Raw genomic sequence first — 27,668 nt, forward strand, 5'->3', positions numbered from 1 at the left:
AATCAGTGAGCATGGACAATTCTGACACTCCTCTGCTTTCTGGCTGGGGCTGGGGAGAGCAAGCAGCTGTGGCATTCTCCCACTCTGAAACTAAAGTCAGCATACACACACAAATAAGGACTCTCAGCTACAACCTGACCTATGGAAACATGTAGTTAAGATATATTATCACTACCTTTCTTAAGCCAGCAAACATGCTCCAATCCCTATACTCTCCAACTGTATATGTAAATCTAGTAGGCATGGATAATCCACACAAGGAATGCTCTTTGATCTACCTGGCTCTGGTGGCCAAGGAGGCTGGTATTCCTAAGCTCCATGGAATGTGAAATTTGGAAATGCAGTTCTTTGTTGGTCACCACAGCCAGGTTACTACACAGACAACAGACTGGAACACAACCCCAGTCTTCCTGTGGAAAAAACCTATTTATGAAGTATGGAGCTCCAGCCTGAGGGACAGTCTTCAAATTTCCTCCACATGTAGAGGCTAAGGAACCACTCCAGGAAATGTACGCAGGGAGACACCATCCTTGCACACATTCTGGGCCTCACTACAGCTCAAAGAGACCTCACAGAAAGGAGCATATGCACTTATCTGCAACCTCAATTTTTGCAGCTATCACCCAAAGGACACTTCCAGCTCTTCTGGACTGGCCTCCAGTAGGGATTATAACTGCAGTCCCATAGGACTGTACACATATGTTTATATTTTACACATTTACATATTTTCCTAAGGGTCTGGTTTCCAATCAACCTGAAACTAGGTGCTAAATGAGATTCCTCTCATTGAATGTTAAGAGGTCTTGGCACACTCTCAAAAATAGGGATGAATCAAAAAAATATCAGTGGTTAGGCAATTGCAAAGGTTTGAAAGAAATTAAGAGCTAGGATAAGGTTGAAAAAGAAAGTTGATCACATACACAAAGCCCCCCCTTCAAGATTGAGAGAAGTAGCTGTTTTATTTAATACCTAGAAATAAACACAGAGCATCAAGCAAAATTAGGAAACAGAGAACTATAACCCAAAATAAAGAACAAGAAAAAAACACAGGAAAAGAGTCCTAAATGATATGAAGAAAAGTAACCTATCAGATAAGGGATTCAAAATAATGGTCGTAAAATGCTCATTGAACTTGGGAGAAGACTAGATGAACACAGTGAGAAAGTCAACAACAAAAAAGAAAATGTAAGAATACCAAACAAAAGTCACAGAGTGAAGCATATAATAACTAAAAAAAATTCACAAGAGGTTTTAACAACAGATTGGGTGAAGCAGAAGAATGGATTAGCAAACTGGAAGACAAAGCAATGGAACTCATCCAGACAGAACAGCAAAAAGAAAAAAAAAAAAAGAACTTTAAAAAATGAAGAAAACTTAAGAGACCTTTGAGACAACATGAAACAGAATAACATTTGCATTGTTGGTGTTCCAGAAGGGGAACAGAGAGACCAAGGGACAGAAAACTTATTTGAGAATACAAAAACTGAAATTTTTCCTAACAAAGGGAAGGAAACAGACATCCAGGTCTAAGAAACTCAGAGAGTTCCAAATAAGATGAACCTAAAGCAATTCACCAAGACACATCATAATTAAAATGATCCAGCAATGGCACTATTGGGTGTTTACCTAAAGAACACAAAAATACTAACTCAAAGGGATAAATGCAGCCCAATATTTATAGCAGCATTACCTACAATAGCCAAACTATTGAAAAGCCCAAGTGTCCATCAACTGATGAATGGATAAAGATGATATATATATAGATAGATAGATAGATAGATAGATAGATAGATAGATAGATATCATGGAATATTATTCAGCCATAAAAGAATGAAATCTTGTCACTTGCAACAACATGGATGGAGCTAGAGAGTATCATGTTTAGTGAAAAAAGTCAGTCAGAGAAAGAGAAATACCATATGATTTCACTCATATGTGGAATTTAAGAAATAAAACAAATGAGTATAGGGGAAAAGAGAGAGAGAGGAAGCCAAGAGAAAGGCTCTTAACTATAGAGAACAAACTGATGGTTTTCAGAGGAAAGGTGAGTTGGAGGATGGGTTAAATAGGTGATGGGAATTAAGGAGTGCACTAGTTGTGATGAGAACTGGGTATCATGTTTCTTTTTTCTTTTAAAATTTTATTTATTTATTTGACAGAGAGAGAGAGAGAGACAGAGAGAGAAGGAACACAAGCAGGGGGAGTGGGAGACGGAGAAGCAGGCTTCCCGTGGAGCAGGGAGCCCAATGTGGGGCTCGATCCCAGGACCCTGGGATCATGACCTGAGCCAAAGGCAGACGTTTAACAACTGAGCCATCCAGGCGCCCCGATGAGCACTGGGTATTGTAAGTAAGTGCTGAATCACTGAATTATACACCTGAAACTAATATTACACTGTAAGTTAACTAACTGGAATTTAAATAACTTAAAACAAAACAAAAACAAAATAAAAGGCCAAAAGTTAAAGAGGAGAATCTTAAAAGCAGAAAGAGAAAAACAAATTGTTATGTGCATGGAAAACCTCATTAGGCTATCAGCAATTTCTCAGCAGAGATTTTTTTCAGGCCATGAAGAAGTGGCATGACATTCAAAGTGCTGGAAGGAAAAGAACTTCCATCCAAAAATACTCTTACCAGCAAGATTATCATCCAGAATTGAAAAAATGGTAAAGAGTTTTCAAGACAAGCAAAAGTTAAAAGAATTTGTCATTACTAAACCAGCCTTAGAAGAAATTTTAAAGGGACTTATTAAGCTGAAAAGAAATAATAGTAATTAAAATAACAGGAAAACATACAGAAGTAAAAATCTCACTGCAAAAAATTAATAAAGGTAGTCAATTAACAGTTATAAAGCTACTATGAATGTTAAAAGATAAAAATAGTAAAATTAACTAAATATGCAATAATTAGTTAAGGGATAACAATAAAAAAGATGTAAAATGTGACATCAAAAACATAAAATGTGGGAAGCAAAAATTTAAAGTTTTAGAATGTATTAAAATTTAAGTTACTATACATAGGAGGATATATATATATATAACTATATATATATATATAGTTGCTTATACATATTTTGCCTTATGGTAACCAGAAGGCAAAAATTTATAGTAAAGACGCAGAAGAAAATGAGAAAGAAATGTAAACATAACACTTAAAGTTATCAAAACGCCAAGGGAGAAGAAGAGAAAGAAAAGGAGAAAAACTACAATAACAGCCAGAAAACAATGAATGAAATAAGAATAAGTACATATGTGTCAATAATTATATTATATGTAAATGGTCTAATTACTTTAATCAAAAGGCAGAGAGTGACTGAATGGATAAAATAACAAAACACATCTATATATTGCCTACAAGGGATTTATTTCAAAATTAAGGACACTCACATACTGAAAATGTAGGAATGGAAAAGATAGTTTAGGCAAATGGAAACAAAAAGAAAGCTGGTATAGCTATATTCATATCAGACAAATAGACTTTATTTTTTAATTTTAATTCCAGTGTAGTTAATATACATTGTTATATTAGTTTCACTATACAATATAGTGATTCAACAGAACCATATGTTACTCAGTGCTCATTAAGTTTAGTCTTTTTTTATTAACATCTTTATTTTTTTATTAATGTATTATTTGTTTCAGGAGTACTAGTCTGTGATTCATCAGTCTTACACAATTCACAGCACTTACCATAGCACATACCCTCCCCAATGTCTATCCCCCAGCCACCCCATCCCTCCCACCCCCAGACAAATAGACTTTAAACAAAGGCTATAATAAAAGACAAAGAGAGGCACTATAGAATGATAAAGGGGTCAATCAAGCAAGAAGATGTAATGTTTATAAATATATATGCACCCAATATAGAAACACCAAAATACATAAAACAGATATTAATAGAACTAAAAGGAGAAACTGATGAATACAATAAGAGTAGGACACTTAAACATCCCACTAAAATCAATGAATACATCATCCGGACAGAAAATCAAAAAAGGAAACCTTAGCATTAAACATGACATAGACCACATGGACTTAAAAGATATATAGAGAATATTCCATCCAAAAGGAGCAAAATAAACATTTTTCTCAAGTGTATATGGAATATTCTTCAAGATAGATCACATGTTATACATGAAACAAGACTCAATAAATTCAAGAAAACTGAAATCACATTAAGCATCTGCTCTGACCACAATGGTGTGAAACCAGAAATCAATCCCAAGAAAACTGGAAAAAACACAAATACATGGAGATTAAATAACATGTTACTGCAACTACTGGGTCATAGAAGAGATCAGAGGAGAAATAAAAAAGAAATAAATAAGGGCATGCTAAGTGTCTGCCTTCAGCTCAGGTCATGATCCCAGGGTCCTGGGATCGAGCCCCACTTTGGACTTCCTGCTCAATGGGAAGCCTGCTTCTCCCTCTCCCACTCCCCCTGCTTGTGTTCCTGCTCTCACTATCTCTTTGTGAAATAAATAAATAAAATCTTAAATAAAAAGAAATAAATAATCTTGAGACAAATGAAAAGAGAAACACAGCTTACCAAAATGTATGGGATGGTGCAAAAGCAGTTATAAAAGGGAAATTCATAGCAGTACAGGTCTACCACAAGTAACAAGAGAAATCTCAAATAAACAATTTAGCTTTACACATAAAGGAATTAGGAAAAGAAGAACAGATTAAGGCCAAAGTTAGTAGAAGAAAGGAAATAATAGAGATCAGAACTGAAATAAATGAACTAAAGACTAAAATGACAATAGAAAATATTAATAAAACTAAGAGCTGGTTCTTTGAAAAGATAAACAAAATTGACAAATGTTTAGTTAGACTCACCAAGAAAAACAGAGCGTGTCAAGTAAATAAAATTAGATATGAAAGAGATACTACAACTCCTATCACGGAAATACAAAGAATCATAATGGACTACAATGACCAAATTTACACTAATAAATAAATTGGACAACTTAGAAGAAATGGAAAAATTCTTAGAAACTTATAATCTGTCAATACCAAATCACAAAAAAAAAGAAAGAAAATCTATGGAGTGCCTGGGTGGCTCAGTCGGTTAAGCTTCCAACTCTTGACTCTTGGTTTCAGTTCAGGTTGTGTTCTTTGGGTCACAAGATCAAGCCCCACATTGGGTTCCATGCTGAGCATGGAGTCTGCTTGAGATTCTTTCTCCTCCCTTGCTCCTCCTGCTTGTGTGTTCTCTTTTTCACTCTTTCCCTTCTGTCTCTCTTTCAAATAAATGAATAAATAAACAAAATAGAAAATCTGAATAGATCAATTACTAATAAGGAATTTGATTCAGTAATAAAAAACCCTCAGTAAACAAAAGTTCAGGACCAGATATTTCAATGTTAAATTCTACCAAACATTCAAAGATTTAATACCTATCCTTTTCAAACTCTTCCAAAGCATTGGAGGGGAGGACGCACTTTCAAACTCATTTTAAAAGGCCAGCATTACCCTGATACTAAAACCAGACAAGAATATGACAAGAAAAGAAATGTATGGGACAATCTCCCTGATGAATAAAGATGCAAAAATCCACAATAAAATATTGGAAAATTGAATTCAACAATACATTAAAAAGATTATATGCCATGATCAAGTGGGATTTATTTCAGTGATGCAGGGACAGGTCACCAACAGCAAATCAGTTAAGGGGATACACCAAATTAACAAAATAAAAGAAAAAATGATATAATCATCTTAATAGATGCATAAAAAATTTGATAAAATTCATCATTCATTTATGATAAAAACTCTCAACAACATGTTTACAGATGGTACATACCCCAACATAATAAATTCCATATGTGACAAACCTACAGCTAATATAATACTCAATGATGAAAAGCTGAAAGCTTTACCTCTAAGACTAAGAACAAGACAATTTTTAGTTGACATGGTATTGGAGTCTTAGCCACAACAATTAGACAACAAAAACAAGTAAAAGACATACAAAGTGGAAAGAAAGAAGTAAAACTATTTGCAGATAACATAATATTATATATAGAAAACCCTTGGACACCTAGGTGGCTCAGTCATTTAAGCATCCGACTCTTAATTTCTGCTCAGGTCATGAACTCAGAGTCCTGGGATCAAGCCCCATGTTGGACTCCATGCTCAGTGCAGAATCTGTCCCTCACCCTCTGCTCCTCCCCCCACTTGCACACACACACACACACACACACACACACACACACACACACACTCTCTCTCTCTCTCTAAAACAAATAAATCTTTAAAAGAAAGGGGAAACCCTAAAGATTCCACCACAAACTGTTAGAACTAAATTCAATAAAGTTGCAGGATTAAAAAAAAATGTATAAAAAACCTGTTGTGTTTTCTACATGTTAATAAACTATTAGAGAAATTTAAAAAAATCCCACGGACAATTGCATCAGAAAGAATAAAATACCTAGACATAAATTTAACCAGGGATGTGAAAGACCTATACACTAAAAAACTATGGAACATTGAAGGGCAGTGGAGCAAGATGGTGGAGGAGTAGGAACCTAAATTTCATCTAGTCCCAGGAATTCAGCTAGATAGGAATCAAACCATTCTGAACACCTAGGAACTCCACAGGAGATCAAAGAAAAGAATAACAGCAACTCTCTGAACAGAAAAGTGACCACTTTCTGGAAGGTAGGACGTGTGGAGACGTGAATCCGAGACGAATAGTAGGGATGATAGATGGTGGGGTGAGGGATCATCCGTCAGCTGCTCTCGGCAAGTGATAGAGGCTCAGAGCACAAAATCGGAACTTTTAGAAGTCTGCTTTGCTGAGGGACGTCACTCCAGGGCTAAGCGGGGGTGGAACCCTCACTGGGACAGTATGATCTCAGGACCCTTGGGGTCACAGAAAGACTGGGGGTGCCTGAGTGCAGCAGAGCTCCCAGGTATCAGAGCAAGGAAGCCAGCTGCAAAGACGGAGCCAAAGAGTAGACTCTAAGCTCGGGGTTGCCATTAACTATGATCCACAGCACAGTGGGGCCACTGGTCCCCCAGCAGGGACCCAACAAGTGGCAGATCCAGGGAGACTCCCCTTCCTCCCCTGGGAGGAGCACTGCAGGAGTGCACCTCAGGGATCTGCTGGGTTTGAAAACTCCACATGGGGTCCTGTGCTAGAGATAGAAACTCTCAGTCACAGGCTGGGTGAGCATGGAGTGCAGCCGGAGACTGGGGCGATGGGAGTGATTGACTGCTTTTCTCTGGGATCGCACTGAGGAGTGGGGCCCTGAGTTCTCGGCTCCTCCGGGTGGAGATTAGGAGGCTGCCATTTTCACTCTCCTCCTCCAAAGCTGTATGGAAAGTTTGCAGGGAACAAAAGCTCCTGAGAGGAAACCCAAGCAGATTACTTAGCCCAGCCCCCGGAAGAGTGGGGCAATTCCGCCTCTGGCAAAGACATTTGGGAACCACGGCAACAGGCCCCTCCCCAAGAATATCAGCAAGAACAGCCAGCCAAGACCAAGTTTACAGATCAATGAGAATGGCAGAATGCCAGCACTAGGGGAATACAACACATAGAATTCCTGGTTTTTTTCCCCCCTGATTCTTTAGTCTTTCAAAGTTAATTTTTTTAATTTTCTTTTTTTCTTTTTCTTTTTCTTTTTGATTTTACTTTTTCCCCTTTTCAACCAACATCTTATCAATCCCTTTTTTAAAAAATCTTTTTTATTTTTCATTTTTAGAGTTATATTCTATGCCTTCATAGTAGTTAACCTTATTTTTGGTATATATATATATATATATATATATATGTAAGTTGTTCCTTCTTTAAAATTTTAGGGCACAGTTTTGTCTAACACACAAAAATATACCCTAAATCTCTAGTGTATGGCTTTGTTCTAGTCTCCTGCCTGATCACATTCTCTCCTTTTTTTTTTTTTTAATTCCTCTTCTTTCTTTTTTCAACCAACTTTTTACTTATCAATTTCTTCTATAAAACCTTTTGTAATTTTCATCTGTACAGTCATATTCCATCCCTTTAATGTATTTACCCTTATTTTTGTACATATATAAGCTTTTCTTTCTTTAAAATTTTGGGAGGCACTTTCTTCTAACAGACCAAAATACACCCAAAATCTAGTGTGTGGCACTGATCTATGCACCAGACTGATCATATTTGATCATATTCTGTTTTTAATTATATTTTTCTTATTTTTTCTTTTTTCTTTCTTTCCCTTTCTTTTCCCCTGGTTTCAGGTCTATTCTGATTTGTTTAGTGTATATTTTTCTGGGGTCATTGTTACCCTGTTAGCATTTGGTTCTCTCATTCGTCTGTTCTCCTCTGGACAAAATGACAAGTTGGAAAATATCACCTCAAAAAAAAAAAAAAGAACAAGAGGCTGTACTGACTGCTAGGGACCGAACCAATTCAGACATTAGTAAGATTTCAGAACTAGAGTTCAGAACGATGATTTTAAAGATACTAGCTGGGCTTGAAAAAAGCATGGAAGATATGAGAGAAGCCCTTTCTGGAGAATTAAAGAACTAAAATCTAACCAAGTCGAAATCAAAAAGGCTATTAATGAGGTGCAATAAAAAATGGAGTCTCTAACTGCTAGGATAAATGAGGCAGAAGAGAAAATTAGTGATACAGAAAACCAAATAATGGAAAATAAAGAAGCTGAGAAAAAGAGAGATAAACAACTACTGGATCATGAGGGCAGAATTCGAGAGATAAGCAATACCATAAGATGAAACAATATTAGAATAATTGGGATCCCAGAAGAAGAAGAAAGAGAGAGAGGGGCAGAAGGTATACTGGAGCAAATTATAGCAGAGAACTTCCCTAATTTGGGGAAGGAAACAGGCATCAAAATCCAGGAGGCATGAAGAATCCCCCTCAAAATCAATAAAAATATGTCAACACCCTGACATCCAATACTAATACTTATGAGGCTCAGAGACAAAGAGAAAATGCTGAAAGCAACTCGGGAGAAGAGATCTGTAACCTACAATGGTAGAAACATTAGATTGGCAACAGACCTATCCACAGAGACCTGGCAGGCCAGAAAGGCCTGGCATGATATATTCAGAGCACTAAATGAGAAAAATATGCAGCCAAGAATACTATATCCAGCTAGGCTGTCATTGAAAATAGAAGGAGAGAGAGAAAGCTTCCACAACAAAAACTAAAGGAATTTGCAAACATGAAACCAGCCCTACAAGAAATATTGAGAGGGGTCCTCTAAGCAAAAAGAGAGCCTAAAGGTAACATAGACCAGAAAGAAACACAGACAATATACAGTAACAGTCACTTTACAGGCAATACAATGGCACTAATTTCATATCTTTAAATAGTTACCCTGAATGTAAATGGGCTAAATGTCCCAATCAAAAGACACAGGCTATCAGATTGGATTAAAAACAAGACCCATCAAGATGTTGTCTGCAAGAGACTCATTTTAGACCCAAAGACACCCCCAGATTGAAAGTGAGGGGGTGGAAAACCATTTACCATGCTAATGGACACCAAAAGAAAACTGGGGTGGCAATCCTTATATCAGACAAATTAAAATTTAAACTAAAGACTAATATAAGAGGTGAGGAAGGACACTATATCCTACTTAAAGGGTCTATCCAACAAGAAGATCTAACAATTGTAAATATCTATGCCCTTAACATGAGAGCAGCTACTTATATAAGCCAATTAATAACAAACGCAAAGAAACACATCCACAACAAGACAATAATAGTGGGGGACTTTAACACCCCCCCCTCACTGAAATGGAGATCATCTAAGCAAAAGATCAAAAAAGAAATAAAGACTTTAAATGACACACTGGACCAAATGGACTTCACTGATATATTCAGAACATTTCATCCCAAAGCAAAAGAATACACATTCTTCTCTAGTGCCCATGGAACATTCTCCAGAATAGATCACATCCTAGGTCACAAATCAGGTCTCAACTGGTACCAAAAGATTGGGATCATTCCCTGCATATTTTCAGACCACAATGCTTTGAAACTAGAACTCAATCACAAGAGGAAAGTAGGAAAGAACTCAAATACATGGAGGCTAAAGAGCATCCTACTAAAGAACGAATGGGTCAACCAGGAAATTAAAGAAGAATTTAAAAAGTTCATGGAAACCAATGAAAATGAAAACACAACTGTTCAAAATCTTTGGGATGCAGCAAAGTGAGTCCTAAGAGGAAACTATATAGCAATACAAACCTTTCTCAAGAAACAAGAAAGGTCTCAAATACACAACCTAACCCTACACCTAGGGGAGCTGGAGAAAGAACAGCAAATAAAGCCTAAACCCAGCAAGAGAAGAGAAATAATAAGATCAGAGCAGAAATCAATGAAAGAGAAATCAAAAGAGTAGTAGAACAGACGAATGAAACTAGGAGCTGGTTCTTCAAAAGAATTAATAAGATTGATAAACCCTTGCCAGACTTATCAAAAGAAAAGAGAAAGCACCCAAATCAACAAAATCATGAAAGAAAGAGGAGAGATCACAACCAATACCAAAGAAACAACATTATAAGAACATACTATGAGCAACTATATGCCAGTAAACTAGATAATCAAGAAGAAATGGATGCATTCCCAGAGATGTATTAACTACCAAAACTGAACCAGGAAGAAATTGAAAACCTGAACAGACCTATAACTGCTAAGGAAATTGATGCAATAATCAAAAATCTCCCAAAAAACAAGAGCTCAGGGCCAGATGGCTTCCCAGGAGAATTCTTCCAAACATTTAAAGAAGAATTAATACCTATTTTTCTGAAACTGTTCCAAAAAATCGAAATGGAAGGAAAACTTCCAAACTCGTTTTATGAGCCCCATTACCTTGATCCCCAAACCAGACAAAAACCCCATCAAAAAGAATTACAGGCCAATATCCTTGATGAACAGGGATGCAAAAATTCTCACCAAAATACTAGCCAATAGGATCCAACTGTACAGTAAAAGGATTATTCAGAATGACCAAATGGGATTTATCCTTGGACTGCAAGGTTAGTTCAACATCGGGAATCAATCAATGTGATACAATACATGAGTAAAAGAAAGAACAAGAACCATATGGTCTTCTCAATAGAAGCAGAAAAAGCATTTGACAAAGTACAGCATCTTTTCTTGATCAGAACTCTTCAGAGTATAGGCATAGAGGGTCCGTACCTCAATATCATAAAATCCATCTATGAAAAACCCACAGTGAATATCATTCTCAATGGGAAAAAACTGAGAGCTTTCCCCTTAAGGTCAGGAACATGGCAGGGATGTCCACTATCACCTCTGCTATTCAACATAGTATTAGAAGTCCTAGCCACAGCAATCAGACAACAAAAAGAAATAAAATGCATCCAGATTGGCAAAGAAGAAGTCAAACTCTCACTCTTTGCAGATGATATGATACTTCATGTGGAAAACCCAAAAGACTCTACCCCAATACTGCTAGAACTCATACAGGAATTCAGTAAATTGGCAGGATAGAAAATCAATATACAGAAATCAGTGGCATTCCTATACACCAACGACAAGACAGAAGAAAGAGAAATTAAGGAGTCGATCTCATTTACAATTGCACCAAAACCATAAGATACCTAAGAATACATCTCACCAAAGAGGCAAAGAATCTGTACTCAGAAAACTATAAAATACTCATGAAAGAAATGAAGAAGACACAAAGAAATGGAAAAACGTTCCATGCTCATGGATTGGAAGAGCAAATATTGTTAAGGATGTCAATGCTACCTAGAGCAATCTACACATTCAATGTAATCCCCATCAAAATATCATTCACTTTTTTCAAAGAAATGGAACAAATAATCCTAAAATTTGTGTGGAACCAGAAAAGACCCCAAATAGTCAGGGGAATGTTGAAAAAGCAAAGCAAAGCTTGTGGCATCGCAATTCCGGACTTTAAGCTCTATTACAAAGCTGCCATCATCAAGATAGTATGGTAACTGGCACAAAAACAGACACACAGATCAATGGAACAGAATAGAGAGACCAGAAATGAACCCTCACCTCTATGGTCAAATAATCTTCGACAAAGCAGGAAAGAATGTCCAATGGAAAAAAGACAGTCTCTTCAACAAATGGTGTTGGGAAAATTGGACAGCCACATGCAGAAGAATGAAACTGGACCATTTCCTTACACCAAACACAAAAATAGACTCAAAATCATTGAAAGACCTTGATGTGAGACAGGAGTCCATCAAAATCCTAAAGGAGAACACAGGCAGCAACCTCTCCGAACTCAGCTGCAACAACTTCTTCCTAGAAACATCGCCAAACGCAAGGGAAGCAAGGGCAAAAATGAACTATTGGGACTTCATCAAGATAAAAAGCTTTTGCATAGCAAAAGAAACAGTCCACAAAACCAAAAGACAATCAACAGAATGGGAGAAGATATTTGCAAATGACATATCAGATAGAGGGCTAGCATCCAAAATCTATAAAGAACTTCTTAAACTCAACACCAAAAGAACAAATGATCCAATCAAGAAATGGGCAGAAGTCATGAACAGAAATTTTTAAAAGAAGATGTCCAAATGGCCAACAGACACATGAAAAGGTGCTCAACATCACTCGGCATCAGGGAAATCCAAATCAAAACCTCAATGAGATATCACCTCACACCAGTCAGAATGGCTAAAATTAACAAGTCAGGAAATGACAGATGTTGGCGGGGATGTGGAGAAAGGGGAACCCTCCTACACTGTTGGTGGGAATGCAAGCTGGTGGAGCCACTCTGGAAAACAGTATGGATGTTCCTCAAAAAGTTGGAAATAGAGCTACCATATGATCCAGCAATTGCACTACTGGGTATTTACCCCAAAGATACAAATGTAGGGATCTGAAGGGGTACGTGCACTCCTATATTTGTAGCAGCATTATCCACAATAGCCAAGCTGTGGAGAGCCAAGATGTCCGTCGACAGATGAATGGATCAAGAAGAGGTGATATATATATATACAATGGAATATTATGCAGCCATCAATAGGAATGAAATCTTGCCATTTGCAACAAAGTGGATGGAACCGGAGGGTATTATGCTTATAAATAAGTCAATCAGAGAAAGACATGTATCATATGACCTCACTGATATGAGGAATTCTTAATCTCAGGAAACAAACTGAGGGTTGCTGGAGTGGTGGAGGGTGGGAGGGATGGGGTGGCTGGGTGATAGACATTGGGGAGGGTATGTGCTATGGTGAGCGCTGTGAATTGTGCAAGACTGTTGAATCACCGACCTGTACCTCTGAAACAATTAAGACATTATATGTTAAAAAAAAAAAAACAGAAGATAATAGTAAGGGTAAAATGAAGGGGGGGGAATTGGAGGGGGAGACGAACCATAAGAGACTATGGACTCTGAGCAACAAACTGAGGGTTCTAGAGGGGAGGGGGGTGGGGGGATGGGTTAGCCTGGTGATGGGTATTAAAGAGGGCACATACTGCATGGAGCACTGGGTGTTATACGCAAACAATGAATCATGGAACACTACATCAAATATAATGATGTAATGTATGGTGATTAACATAACATAATAAAAAAAACTATAGAACATTGATGAATGTAATTGAAGAAGACACAAATAAATGGAAAGATATTCTGTGCTCATGCAGTGGAAGAATAAATATTGTCAAAATATCAATACTACACAAAGCAACCTGCAGATTAAATGAAATCCCTATCAAATCTCCAAAGGCATTCATCACCAAAATGAAAACAAAAATAATTTTAAAATCTGTATGGAATCACAGAAGACAGAGAACTGCCAAAACAATCCTCAAAAAGAATAACAAGGCTGGAGATACCATATTTTCTATGTTCAAACTAGACTACAGAGCTATAGGAAATAAAACATTGTGGTACAGAAATCAAAATAGGCATATAAGCAATGGAACAGAATCTGGACCCTATGCATATATGGTCAATTAATTTACAATGAAGGGGACAAAAATATACATTAGGAAAGTACAATGTCTTCAAAATATGGTGTTGGGAAAACTAACAGCTACGTTTAAAAGAATAAAACTGGACCACCATCTTAAAATGTACAAAGTTTAACTCAAAATATATTAAAGACTTGAATGTAATATCTGAAACCATAAAATTCCTAGAAGGAAACATAGGTGATAAGCTCCTTGACACAGTCTTAAAGATTTTTTCTTTGAATCTGACATCAAAGGCAAGAGAAATAAAAGCAAAAATAAACAAATGGGACTACATCAAACTAAAAAGCTTTTGCACAGTGAAGGAAACCATCTGCAAAATAAAAAGGCAACCTACTGAAAAAAGATATTTCCAAATCATATGTTCATTAAGGGGCTCAGACCCAAAATATATAAAGAATTCATATAACTCAATAACAGAAAAAAATCCTGATTAAAAAATAGAAAACAGATCTGAATACATTTTTCCAAAAAAGGTATAGAGATGGCCAACAGGCACATGAAAAGATGCTCAACATCATTACTCATCAGGGTAATACTAATCAAGACTACAATGAGGTATCACCTTACATATATCAGAATGGCTAGAATCAAAAAGACAAGAAATAACAAGTGTTGGTAAGCATATGGAGAAAAGGAACATCTTGTGCACTATTGGCAGGAATGTAAATTGGTGCAACCCCTATGAAAAATAGTATGGAGTTTCCTCAAAATATTAAAGATAGAGTTACCTACCATATGATCTAGTAATTCCACTACTGGATATCTATCTGAAGAAAATAAAAATACTAATTCAAAAAGGTACGTGTACCCCTCTGTTGATTGCAGCATTAGCCAAGATTTGGAAACAACCCAATGTTCACCCATAAACGAATGGATAAAGAAGATGTGGTATATATATACAATACATTACTACTTAACCACAAATATAATGAAATCTTGATATTTGTGAAAATGTGGATGAAACTTAAGGGTATTATGCAAGTGAAATAAATCAGAGAGAGAAAAACGAATACCATATGATTTCACCTATATGTGGAATCTAAAAATCAAAACAATCAAAATAAAACACAGACTTACAGTCACAGGGAACAGATTGGTGGTTGTCAGAGGGGAAGGGTTTGGGTAGGGCAACAGAGATGAAGGAGATTAAAAAGTACAAGCATAGAGGTGTAAAATAAGTCATGAGGATATAATGCACAGCATGAGGAATATAGTCAATAATATATTGTAGGTGATGGACTGTAGACTTATTGTGGTGATCATCTCACAATGTGTACATCAAATTATTATGTTGTACATCTGAAACTAATATTTATGTCAAATATACCTCAATAAAAATAAATGAATATACAGTATAAAATTTAAAAATTGGCTAATTGATTCACCATTTCAAGGTTTTGTTTTATTTTTAATTCAACAAGTAAGTTTCAATGTCGTTTATATGTAGCACACTGATTTACAATTGCTACTTTAAATTTCAGATGCCTTATAGTTTCTGGAATGTGTGCACTTGTACTTCCAAACTGACTAACAGCCATCTTTGTTCTCCCTTTATTTTATGACCATATAAGTGCAAATGCTCATATGTATGTATATATGCATATGGACATAAGCTTTTGTATCACTGTAACCATGCTTTCCTGGTATAGACTTCTTGTTTGGTTCTTCTAAACCTCTCACAATTATACTTTGATTATAAATGTAAACTGATGGTTTAAGAAATATAAAAGCTGAGTTATGTTTCTTTGTGAAGCAGGAAAAACCTGAAAAGCTCAGAATTCTATGATTAAAATTTGTTAGAATTCAAAGATCTAATAAAAAAAATCACCTCTCATTTTAGTGGAATGTTGTGCTTAAAAGACATACATATCTTCTCATATGAGGGTTGATGACTGGTTATAACATCCAAAAAGCAAAGTTATTGAATAACTGAGGCCTAGTTTAATTATCTTTTCAATATTGTATGGGAAATAATTGGCAGCACCAGGTTCAAATCCATTCAGTATAACTGTGATAGTCATCATGGAATATAGTATTTGATAATTACATAATTTAACACAGCTAAATATAAATGAACATGTTTTGTTACCATTTGTGTACCACAAACAGTGCCATCAGCCACATAGGCATAATCTCTTCCATCTGATCTCACTGATGACCCAGTAGTTATAGATATGCATACATGCCCTTGAATATATGAGTAAACTGCAGATTGAATATCATTTTTATAAGTATTTTTCTGTGGCCAAACACAAGCTAATTTTCCACAGAGAACATCCCTGAAATGAAAAACAAAATTCCTTATCATTTTGTCTTTTAATGTTACCAACTTCCAAATAAGTATCATATTACTTATAATACTTACATTTTAATAGATGGTATAAAACTTTGGGCAGAAAAAAATGCCAAGATAACATTATCCTATGGTGCAAAACAACTGAATATAATCCAATTGATTAGCACTGTAACTGAATTGAATACTGTACACTAAACTCAAATTTGCAGTCATAACTTCATTTCCTATTTCAGAACTTAACTTTTTGTCTAGCCTCCAGTTGACCTAGAGCATTCATCATAGTTTACCACATTCTCTGGGAAAATTCATCACCTGCCTCCACTTTGATATAGCTTGGCCAGTCTGGTCATTTGTTACCCAACATTTCTTGAGAGTAGCTAGTTGCATTTATTAACTCAATGTATCATTTGAGCCCCTTCTGTTAACATCCATTGTCCTTACCATGAACTTTAATCAGTACATCTCTGTAGTATACAGACTCTTCATTTTGATCCCAAGATTTTTCCAACATGCTGGTACTTCTAATAGTTTTGCACTTCTCTCTTGAGAATTAAGGAACTTTGAGTTCTCCTTTATGCCACAAGCATACAAAACATTATCCCCAAACAGTTTATTTAGCCATTCATAATCTATCACTGGATAGAATATTGGCTTCTCTAAGGCTTACAATATTCCTAGACTATACCCTGGAAAATAATCTATGTCATTTCTTGCTCTTGGAGTTACTCAAATCCATCAATTCTCATTTTCAATGGAAACAACGATTCTTAACTATTGATATGTGCTTGTCAAGTATGTCATTATTTCTTCAAAAGTCTTCTCTTAGAAAATTTCATCCATTTGTCCTAAAAGACCATTTTGGGTTCTTTTAACATCACAGAGATTAGGTTAATGGTACAATGAGGAAAGATTCAAGTGAAATTGGGAGCCAAAATCTAAATCTATTTTCAAGCTTTCTCCTTCCCAGCATAAGTTGTCTATCTTAGATCTAGATACTTCTTTTGGTTGTGGCTCCACTCTCCATGGCATATATCTTAAACTAGCTTTGCATAGTAGGTCTCTTTCTAGTCTGGCTATTGATTACAAACACTTCCTCCAAAGTCCTTTCTCTTGGAATTTGTATTTATGGTTGAATTCTTGGAACTAACAGGCTTTTCTTTTCTGGAAAGGAATCAGTCTGCTTAAGCAGATGAACTGTGTTAGAGATTTTATTTTAGGAAAATATATGCACCATGACTTTCTCACATGAAATCTGGATAAGTCGTGCTTGCTAGAGTTTCTCTTATCTTTTCTGTCCATACTTTCACAAATAATCTTAGACCAAGGCTAGTTGACATGCCTTCTGTTCATCAGGGAGAGAGATTAAGCATGGCTGGTTTATCACTACCTCTTATTTCTGTTGGTATCCACCGTGGTGTAACTCAGTCTTCCTGATCACTGGTTCTTTGTATCTAACAAGGTGTGACTGATTAAATCTTGTCTTTTGGAGTTTATATGGGTCTTCTTATCAGATCTCCCCTCATCACTATTTTGTGATTTCAGACATTCTCTTTCAATCTGTTAGTCTTGCACTGGGGCATGTGGGAAATTCTGCATCCTCTACATGTCATACTTAATTCATAGTAAACTCATTTGGATGCAAAGTGGTGGATATTATCTTAGTCCCACCCAACTAGATAGTTTCTTCAGCTATTTATAATCTTCATAAATGAACCAAGGATTTTTTTTTTTATATAAGCATGCTGAGTGTAGTGCTTACCAAAGAATTTTGCAATTTTTCCTTACCGTGTCTTTGAGGGTTAAGGAAAATCCTGCTTCTCCCTGGATCACTTGACCCTGAATGTTTTTATATTCTCTCCCCATTCCCTTAGTTCTTGAATTTGGATCTATAACTACTTTTTAAGCCACTTTAAGTTTATATTTAACATCTACAAAGCTATACATATTTAATGTAAACAATGTGATGAATTTGGGGATAAACACACACTCATCATCAAGGACATAAACATATCCACCACTTCTCAAAGTTTCCTCCTGCCTTTGAATAACAACAACAATAATAATAATTTTATTTATTATTATATTATTTTAAAATATTTTCTGGCAAGAACACTTAATATAACTACTACCACTTAGCAAATTTTAAGTATTCAATACCGTATTTTTAATTGTAGTAACTATGTTGTGTAGTAGATCGCCAGAATGTATTTGTTACTATACTTTTCTAACTTTATTGGGCTAAAATTGACAAATTTGTAAGACATTTAAAGTGTACAAAGTGATGATTTCATATATGTATATATTGTGAAAGGATTCTCCCCATTAACTTAATTAACACATTTATCACTTCATTTATTTATCTTTTTTTTGTGTGAGAACATTTAAGTTCTACTCTCTTACCAAATTTCAATTATATAATACAATGTTATCAATTATAGTCACCATATTATACATCAGATCCTTGGACTTTATTCATCTTAAAACTGAAAACTGGTATCCTTTTACTAACTTATCTCTATTTCTCACTGGCAACTATTTTTCTACTCTCTGTTAATATGAGTTTAACATTTTTTATTACACACATAGGTGATACTACTTAGTGTTTGTCTTTAGCTCCTTTCACTTAGCGTACAGATGTCCAGGTTCAACCATGTTGTCAAAAATGACAAGATTTCCTTCTTTTTAAAGCTGAACAATATTTCATTGTATACATAGCTCTTTTCTGATCCATTTGTCTGTTGCTGGACATGTAGATTTTTTTCCATACCTTGGCTATTATGAATAATGCTGTAATTAAATCTCCTCAAAATAACTGATTTCATTTATTTTGGTTATATAGTTAGAAGTGAGATTGCTAGATCATAAGGTGGTTCTATTTTTTAATTTACTGAGGAAACTCCAAACTATTTTTCATAATGGCTGTACCAGTTTAAATTCTCCATAAACACTATATGAGGGTTCCCTTTTCTCCACATCTTTGCTGGTGTTATCCAATGTCTTTTTATGATAGTCATCCTAACAGATGTGATTTGATATCTTATTGTAGTTTTGATATTCATTTCCTTGATGATTTAATGACGCTGAATACCTTCTCATGTACTTGTTGGCCATTCACATATCCTCGGAAAAATGTTTGTTCCAGTCCTTTGTCCATTAAAAAATTATTTTCTTGCTATTGAGTTGGAAGATTTCTTGCATATTTTAAATATTACTCCTTATCAGATTGGTTTGCAAAGATTTTCTTCCATTCCATAGTTTGCATTTTCATTTTGTGGATGATTTCATTTGCTAAGTTGAAGCTTTTAGTTTGTTGTACTCCTACTTGTGTAATTTTTCTTTTGCTGCCTTTGCTTTCAGTGACAGTAAAAATTCATTGCCAACACCACTGCTAAGGAAATTATTATGGGTATTTTCCTCTGGGAGTTTTACAGATTCATATCTTAAATTCAAGTCTTTTTTTCACTTTAGTTGATATTTGTGTATGGTGTGAGATACAATCTAATTTTCCTAACATGATTTATTGAACAGACTATCATTTCTCCATTGTATAATCTTGGTCCCTTTGTTGAAAATTAATCAATTGTGTGTGCATGTATTTATTTTTAGGCTGTCTATCGTGTTCCATTAATATGTGTCAGTCTTTATGCCAATATCATACTCTTTTAATTACTATAGTTTTTTTATAACTATAGTTTTTTGATACACTTTGAAATCAGGAAGTGTGACGCCTTGTTTTTTGTTCTCAATATTGCTCTGGCTCTTTGGGGTCTTTTGTGGTTTCATATAATTTAAATTTTTTTTTCTATTTCTGTAAAAAATGACATTGGAATTTTGATAGGGATTACATTGAATCTGTAGATAGCTTTGGGTAGTACAGATATTTTAACAATATTAATTCTTCCAATCCATCAGCAGAGAATATCTTTATATTTATTGTGTATTCTTCAATTTATTTTATCAATTTCTTATAGTTTTCAATATATATATCTTCCACTTCCTTGGATAAATTCATTTCTAAGTATTTTATTCTTTATGATGTTATTATAAAAGGGGTTATTAATTTTTCTTTCCAATAGTTCATTCTATGCACTATACATTAGTGTATAGAAATGCAACTAATTTTTGTATATTGAAATTGTGTACTGAAACTTTACTGAATTTGTTTACTAGCTCTAACATTTTTGTGGTTTCCCACATGTGTTTCCCACATGTAAGATTGTATCATCTACAACAGACAATTTTACTTCTTTCTTTCTTATTTGGATGCCTTTTATTTTTTTCTTCTTGCCTAATTGCTTTGGCTGGTACTTGCAGTATTATTTTGAATAGAAGTAATAAGAGAATGCATCCTTGTCTTGTTCTTGGTCTTGGAAGAAAAATTTTGAGCTACCACCATTAAGTATGATGTTAGCTGTGGGCTTGTCATATATTACTTTTATAATGTTGAGGTACAATCCTTCTATACAAATATGTTGTTATAATAAAATGATGTTGAATTTTGTCAAATGATTTTTCTGTACCTATTAAGATAATCATGATTTTTGTACTTTATTTTGTTAATGTGGTGTATCATAGTGATTGATTTGTGGAGGGTGAACCATCCCTGCATCACTGGAATAAATGTCACTTCATCATGATGTATGATCATTTTAATGTATTTTTATTTTTGGAGAGAGAGAGCACAAGAGGGGAGGGGCAGAGAGAGAATCTTAAGAAGGCTCCCTGCTGCTCGAGCCCCAATTCAATCTCACAATCCTGAGATCATGACCTGAGCTGAAATCAAGAGTTGGGTGCTCAACCAACTGAGCCACCCAGGCATCCCCCTCTTAATGTACTCTTTAATTAATTTTCTAATATTTTGTTGAGGATTTTTGCATCTATGTTCATCAGGGGTATTGGTCTATTATTTCTCTTCTTATAATATCCTTGCCCATAAGGCTTTGTTATTAGAGTAATACTAGCCTTGTAAAATGACTTCAGAAGGGTTTTTCCCTCTTCTGATTTTTACAAGATTTTGACAAGGATTGTTATTAATTATTTAAATGCTTGTTAGAACTCACTAATGGAGCCATCTGGGTCTGGAATTTTGTTTTTGGGGAGGTTTTTGATTAGTGTTTCAATCTCATTTGTTTTGGTTAGTTAAGATTTTTTTATTCATTCATGATTCAGTTGGTAGATTGTATGTGTCTAGGTTATTTATCCATTTCTTCTACCTTGTCCAATTTGGGGGCATAAAACTGTTCATAGTTATTTCTTATGATTCTTTTTGCTTCTCTGATGTCAGTTATAATGTCTTCTCTTTCCTTTCTAATTCTAGCTATTTGAGTCATATTTCTTTTTTCTTAGTAGATCTAGCTAGTGGTTGGACGATTTTATTTACCTTTTCAAAACATCAACTGTCAGTATCATTGGTCTTTTCTATTGACTTTTAGTCTCATTTCTTTCCATTCTATGCTATTTTCTTTCTTCTACTCAAGTTATACATCAGTTCTTCTTTTTCTAGTATTTGAGGTGTAATTTAGGTTGTTTATTTCAGATCTTTCTTCTATTTAATGTAGACATTTATCACAATAAATTTCCTTCTTACAGCTGCTTTGCTACCTCAAACATTCTGGTATGTTGTGTATCCATTTTCATTTTTTCAAGGTATTTTTTGACTTCTTTCTTCAATGACTCATTGGTTGTTCAGTAGCATGTTGTTTGTTCCACACAAATTTGGGAATTTTCCAGTTTTCTTTTTTTTAATTTTTTGATTATTTATCAGAGAGAGAGTGAAAGAGGGAACACAAGAAAGGGGAGTGGGAGAGGGAGAAGCAGGCTTCCCGCCAAGCAGGGAGCCCGATGCAGGGCTGTATCCCAGGACCCTGGTATCATGACTTGAGCCGAAGGCAGACACTTAACGACTGAGCCACCCAGGTGCCCCTATTTTCCAGTTTTCTTCTTGTAATTAATTTCTAGTTTCATACCATTGCAGTTGGAATAGATGTTTGATATTGTTTCCATCTTCTTATATTTATTGACTTTTTTGTGGTCAAACATATGCTCTCTTGAAGAAAGTCTATGTGCACTTATGAAGAATATACTCTGCTGCTGCTGGAAGGAATGTTCTATAAATGTATGTTCAGCCCATCAGGTCCAATATGTAGTTTAAGGTTGATGTTTCCTTACTGATTTTCTGTCTGGATGATCTATCCATTGGTGAAAGTGGGGTATTGAAGTCCCTTACCATTATTGTATTGTTGTATGTTTCTCCCTTCAATCTATTGATATTTGCTTTATATACTTTGGTGCTCCTAAGTTTGGTACATAAATATTTACTGTTACATTGCCTTGATGAATTGATCCCTTTATCATTATATAATGACTTGTTTGTATCATGTTATAGTCTTTGGCTTAAAGTCTTTTTGTGTGATATAAGTATAGTTATCTGTGCCTTTTCTCTTGGTTTTTTGTTTGTCTTGTTTTTATTTGCATTTTTCATGGATTACCTTTTTCCAATTTTCACGTTCACTCTGTGTGTTGTAAAGCTGCAGTCTGTTGTAGGCAGCATATTGCTGGGTCTTTTTTTTTTAAGATTTTATTTATTTATTTGAGAGAGAAAGAGAGTACAAGTAGGGGGAGGGGCAGTGGGAGAAGCAGACTCCCGGCTGAGCAGGGAGCCTGGGATCATGACCTAATCTAAAGGCAGATTTTTTTAAATATTTTTTTTATTATGTTATGTTAGTCACCATACAGTACATCATTAGTTTTTGATGTAGTGTTCTATGATTCATTGTTTGTGTATATCACCCAGTGCTCCATGCAATACATGACCTCCTTAATACTCATCACCAAGCTCATCCAACCCCCCGCTCTTCTCCCCTCTAAAACCCTCAGTTTGTTTCCCAGAGTCCATAGTCTCTCATGGTTTGTCTCCCCCTCTGATTGCACCCCCCTTCATTTTTCCCTTCCTTCTCCTAATGTTCTCCATACTATTCCTTATGTTCCACAAATAAGTGAAACCATATGATATTTGTCTTTCTCTGTTTGACTAAACCAACTGAGCCACCAGGCACCCCTGTTGGGTCTTGTTTTATTACCCATTTAGCCATTCTATGTATTTTGTTTGGAGAACATACACTATTTATATTTCAAATATTTTCTGATAGATAGGGACTTACTATTGCAATTTTGAAAATTATTTTTTGGTTGTTTTGTAATTCCTTTGTTCCTTTATTCCTCTGTTCCTCTCTTGCTGTTTCCCTCTGTGATTTGATTTGATTTTCTGTAGCTTTATGCTTTGATTCCATACAATTCTTTTTTATCTTATGTGCATCTACTTTGTTTTTGCTTTCTGTTTACCATAAGGCTTACATAAATCAGCTTATATTTATAACAACCAATTTTAGCTGATAAAAACTTTAAACACAAAAGCTCTACATTTTTACACTTCTCCTGCACATTTATATATTTGAGCTCCCAATGTGTATTTTTTATATCATTTATAATTAACAACTTATGGTAGTTATAGTCATTTTTAATTCTTTTGTCTTTTTTAACTTTTTTATTATTTTGTTATGTTGATGACCATACATTACATCATTAGTTTTTGATGTAGTGTTCCATGATTCATTGTTTGCATATAACACCCAGTGTTCCATGCAGAACGTGCGCTCCTTAATACCCATCACCAGGTTAACACATCCTTCCATCTCCCTCCCCTTTAGAACCCTGTTTGTTTTTCAGAGTCCATAGTATCTCATGGTTTGTGCCCCCTCCAATTCCCCCCCTTCATTCTTCCCCTCCTGCTATCATCTTCCTTTTTTTATTTAACATATAATGTATTATTTGTTTCAGAGGTACAGGTCTGTGATTCAACAGTTGTACACAATTCACAGCACTCACCATACCACATGCCCTCCCCAGTGTTTATCACCCAGCCACCTCATCCCTCCCACCCCCCACCACTCCAGCAACCACAGTTTGTTTCCTGAGATTAAGAATTCCTCATACCAGTGAAGTCATATGATACATGTCTTTCTCTGATTGACTTATTTCACTCAGCATAATACCCTCCAGTTCCATCCACATTGTTGCAAATGGCAAGATTTCATTCCTTTTGATGGCTGCATATTATTCGATTCTTCTTTATCTATTCATCTGTCAATGGACATCTTGGCTCTCCACATCTTGGCTATTGTGGACATTGCTGCTATAAACATCAGGGTGCACATACCCCTTCAGATCCCTACATTTGCATCTTTGGGGTAAATACCCAGTAGTGCATTTGCTGGATTATATGGTAGCTCTATATTCAACTTTTTGAGGAACATCCATACTGTTTTCCAGAGTGGCTGCACCAGCTTGCATTCCCACCAATAGTGTAGGAGGGTTCCCCTTTCTCTGCATCCCCGCCAACATCTGTTTCCTGACTTGTTAATTTTAGCCATTCTGACTGGTGTGAGGTGATATCTCATTGAGGTTTTGATTTGGATTTCCCTGATGCCAAGCGATGTTAAGCACTTTTTCATGTGTCTGTTGGCCATTTGGTTGTCTTTGGAAAAATGTCTGTTCATGTCTTCTGCCCATTTCTTGATTGGATCATTTGTTCTTTGCGTGGTGAGTTTGATAAGTTCTTTATAGATTTTGGATACTAGCCCTTTATCTGATATGTAATTTGCAAATATCTTCTCCCATTCTGTTGGTTGTCTTTTGGTTTTGTGGACTGTTTCTTTTGCTATGCAAAAGCTTTTTATCTTGATGAAGTCCCAATAGTTCGTTTTTGCCCTTGCTTCCCTTGCGTTTGGCGATGTTTCTAGGAAGAAGTTGTTGCAGCTGAGTTCGGAGAGGTTGCTGCCTGTGTTCTCCTTTAGGATTTTGAGGGACTCCTGTCTCACATCAAGGTCTTTCAATGATTTTGAGTCTATTTTTGTGTTTGGTGTAAGGAAATGGTCCAGTTTCATTCTTCTGCATGTGGCTGTCCAATTTTCCCAACACCATTTGTTGAAGAGACTGTCTTTTTTCCATTGGACATTCTTTCCTGCTTTGTCGAAGATTATTTGACCATAGAGGTGAGGGTTCATTTCTGGTCTCTCTATTCTGTTCCATTGATCTGTGTGTCTGTTTTTGTGCCAGTTACCATACTATCTTGATGATGGCAGCTTTGTAATAGAGCTTAAAGTCCGGAATTGCGATGCCACAAGCTTTGCTTTGCTTTTTCAACATTCCCCTGACTATTTGGGGTCTTTTCTGGTTCCACACAAATTTTAGGATTATTTGTTCCATTTCTTTGAAAAAAGTGAATGATATTTTGATGGGGATTACATTGAATGTGTAGATTGCTCTAGGTAGCATTGACATCCTTAACAATATTTGCTCTTCCAATCCATGAGCATGGAACGTTTTTCCATTTCTTTGTGTCTTCTTCATTTCTTTCATGAGTATTTTATAGTTTTCTGAGTACAGATTCTTTGCCTCTTTGGTGAGATGTATTCTTAGGTATCTTATGGTTTTGGTGCAATTGTAAATGAGATCGACTCCTTAATTTCTCTTTCTTCTGTCTTGTTGTTGGTGTATAGGAATGCCACTGATTTCTGTATATTGATTTTCTATCCTGCCAATTTACTGAATTCCTGTATGAGTTCTAGCAGTATTGGGGTAGAGTCTTTTGGGTTTTCCACATGAAGTATCATATCATCTGCAAAGAGTGAGAGTTTGACTTCTTCTTTGCCAATCTGGATGCATTTTATTTCTTTTTGTTGTCTGATTGCTGTGGCTAGGACTTCTAATACTATGTTGAATAGCAGAGGTGATAGTGGACATCCCTGCCATGTTCCTGACCTTAAGGGGAAAGCTCTCAGTTTTTTCCCATTGAGAATGATATTCACTGTGGGTTTTTCATAGATGGATTTTATGATATTGAGGTACGGACCCTCTATGCCTATACTCTGAAGAGTTCTGATCAAGAAAAGATGCTGTACTTTGTCAAATGCTTTTTCTGCTTCTATTGAGAAGACCATATGGTTCTTGTTCTTTCTTTTACTCATGTATTGTATCACATTGATTGATTCCCGATGTTGAACTAACCTTGCAGTCCAAGGATAAATCCCATTTGGTCATTCTGAATAATCCTTTTACTGTACAGTTGGATCCTATTGGCTAGTATTTTGGTGAGAATTTTTGCATCCCTGTTCATCAAGGATATTGGCCTGTAATTCTTTTTGATGGGGTTTTTGTCTGGTTTGGGGATCAAGGTAATGGGGCTCATAAAACGAGTTTGGAAGTTTTCCTTCCATTTCGATTTTTTGGAACAGTTTCAGAAAAATAGGTATTAATTCTTCTTTAAATGTTTGGAAGAATTCTCCTGGGAAGCCATCTGGCCCTGAGCTCTTGTTTTTTGGGAGATTTTTGATTATTGCATCAATTTCCTTAGCAGTTATAGGTCTGTTCAGGTTTTCAATTTCTTCCTGGTTCAGTTTTGGTAGTTAATACATCTCTGGGAATGCATCCATTTCTTCTTGATTATCTAGTTTACTGGCATATAGTTGCTCATAGTATGTTCTTATAATGTTGTTTCTTTGGTATTGGTTGTGATCTCTCCTCTTTCTTTCATGATTTTGTTGATTTGGGTGCTTTCTCTTTTCTTTTGATAAGTCTGGCAAGGGTTTATCAATCTTATTAATTCTTTTGAAGAACCAGCTCCTAGTTTCATTCATCTGTTCTACTACTCTTTTGATTTCTCTTTCATTGATTTCTGCTCTGATCTTATTATTTCTCTTCTCTTGCTGGGTTTAGGCTTTATTTGCTGTTCTTTCTCCAGCTCCCCTAGGTGTAGGGTTAGGTTGTGTATTTGAGACCTTTCTTGTTTCTTGAGAAAGGTTTGTATTGCTATATAGTTTCCTCTTAGGACTCACTTTGCTGCATCCCAAAGATTTTGAACAGTTGTGTTTTCATTTTCATTGGTTTCCATGAACTTTTTAAATTCTTCTTTAATTTCCTGGTTGACCCATTCGTTCTTTAGTAGGATGCTCTTTAGCCTCCATGTATTTGAGTTCTTTCCTACTTTCCTCTTGTGATTGAGTTCTAGTTTCAAAGCATTGTGGTCTGAAAATATGCAGGGAATGATCCCAATCTTTTGGTGTCGGTTGAGACCTGATTTGTGACCTAGGATGTGATCTATTCTGGAGAGTGTTTCATGGGCACTCAAGAAGAATGTGTATTCCGTTGCTTTGGGATGGAAGGTTCTGAATATGTCTGTGAAGTCCATTTGGTCCAGTGTGTCATTTAAAGTCTTTATTTCCTTGTTGATCTTTTGCTTAGATGATCTGTCCATTTCAGTGAGGTGGGTGTTAAACTCCCCCAATAGTATTGTATTGTTGTCAATGTGTTTCTTTGCTTTTGTTATTAATTGGCTCATATAAGTGGCTGCTCCCATGTTAGGGGCATAGA

At 35.7% G+C, this 27,668-nt stretch overlaps 1 protein-coding gene across 5 annotated transcripts in view; it reads right to left on the reverse strand.

Annotated features, from left to right (window-relative positions):
* Positions 1–27,668, reverse strand: part of LOC112834857 (disintegrin and metalloproteinase domain-containing protein 18-like) — a 192,441-nt gene that overhangs the window by 59,520 nt on the left and 105,253 nt on the right. For all 5 annotated transcript variants that reach the window (XR_012381180.1, XM_025886326.2, XM_073902519.1 and 2 more), the window contains one exon: positions 16,035–16,224. Coding sequence is in view for 4 of the 5 variants with exons in the window: in XM_025886326.2 (XP_025742111.1) it covers positions 16,035–16,224 (190 nt within the window). In the remaining variant the exon portion in view is untranslated. The remainder of the gene's footprint in view (positions 1–16,034; positions 16,225–27,668) is intronic.

Source organism: Callorhinus ursinus, unplaced genomic scaffold (assembly GCF_003265705.2).
Source record: "Callorhinus ursinus isolate GAN/ISIS: 27379988/994484 unplaced genomic scaffold, GSC_fseal_2.0 scaffold17, whole genome shotgun sequence".
Classification (NCBI taxonomy): domain Eukaryota; kingdom Metazoa; phylum Chordata; class Mammalia; order Carnivora; family Otariidae; genus Callorhinus; species Callorhinus ursinus.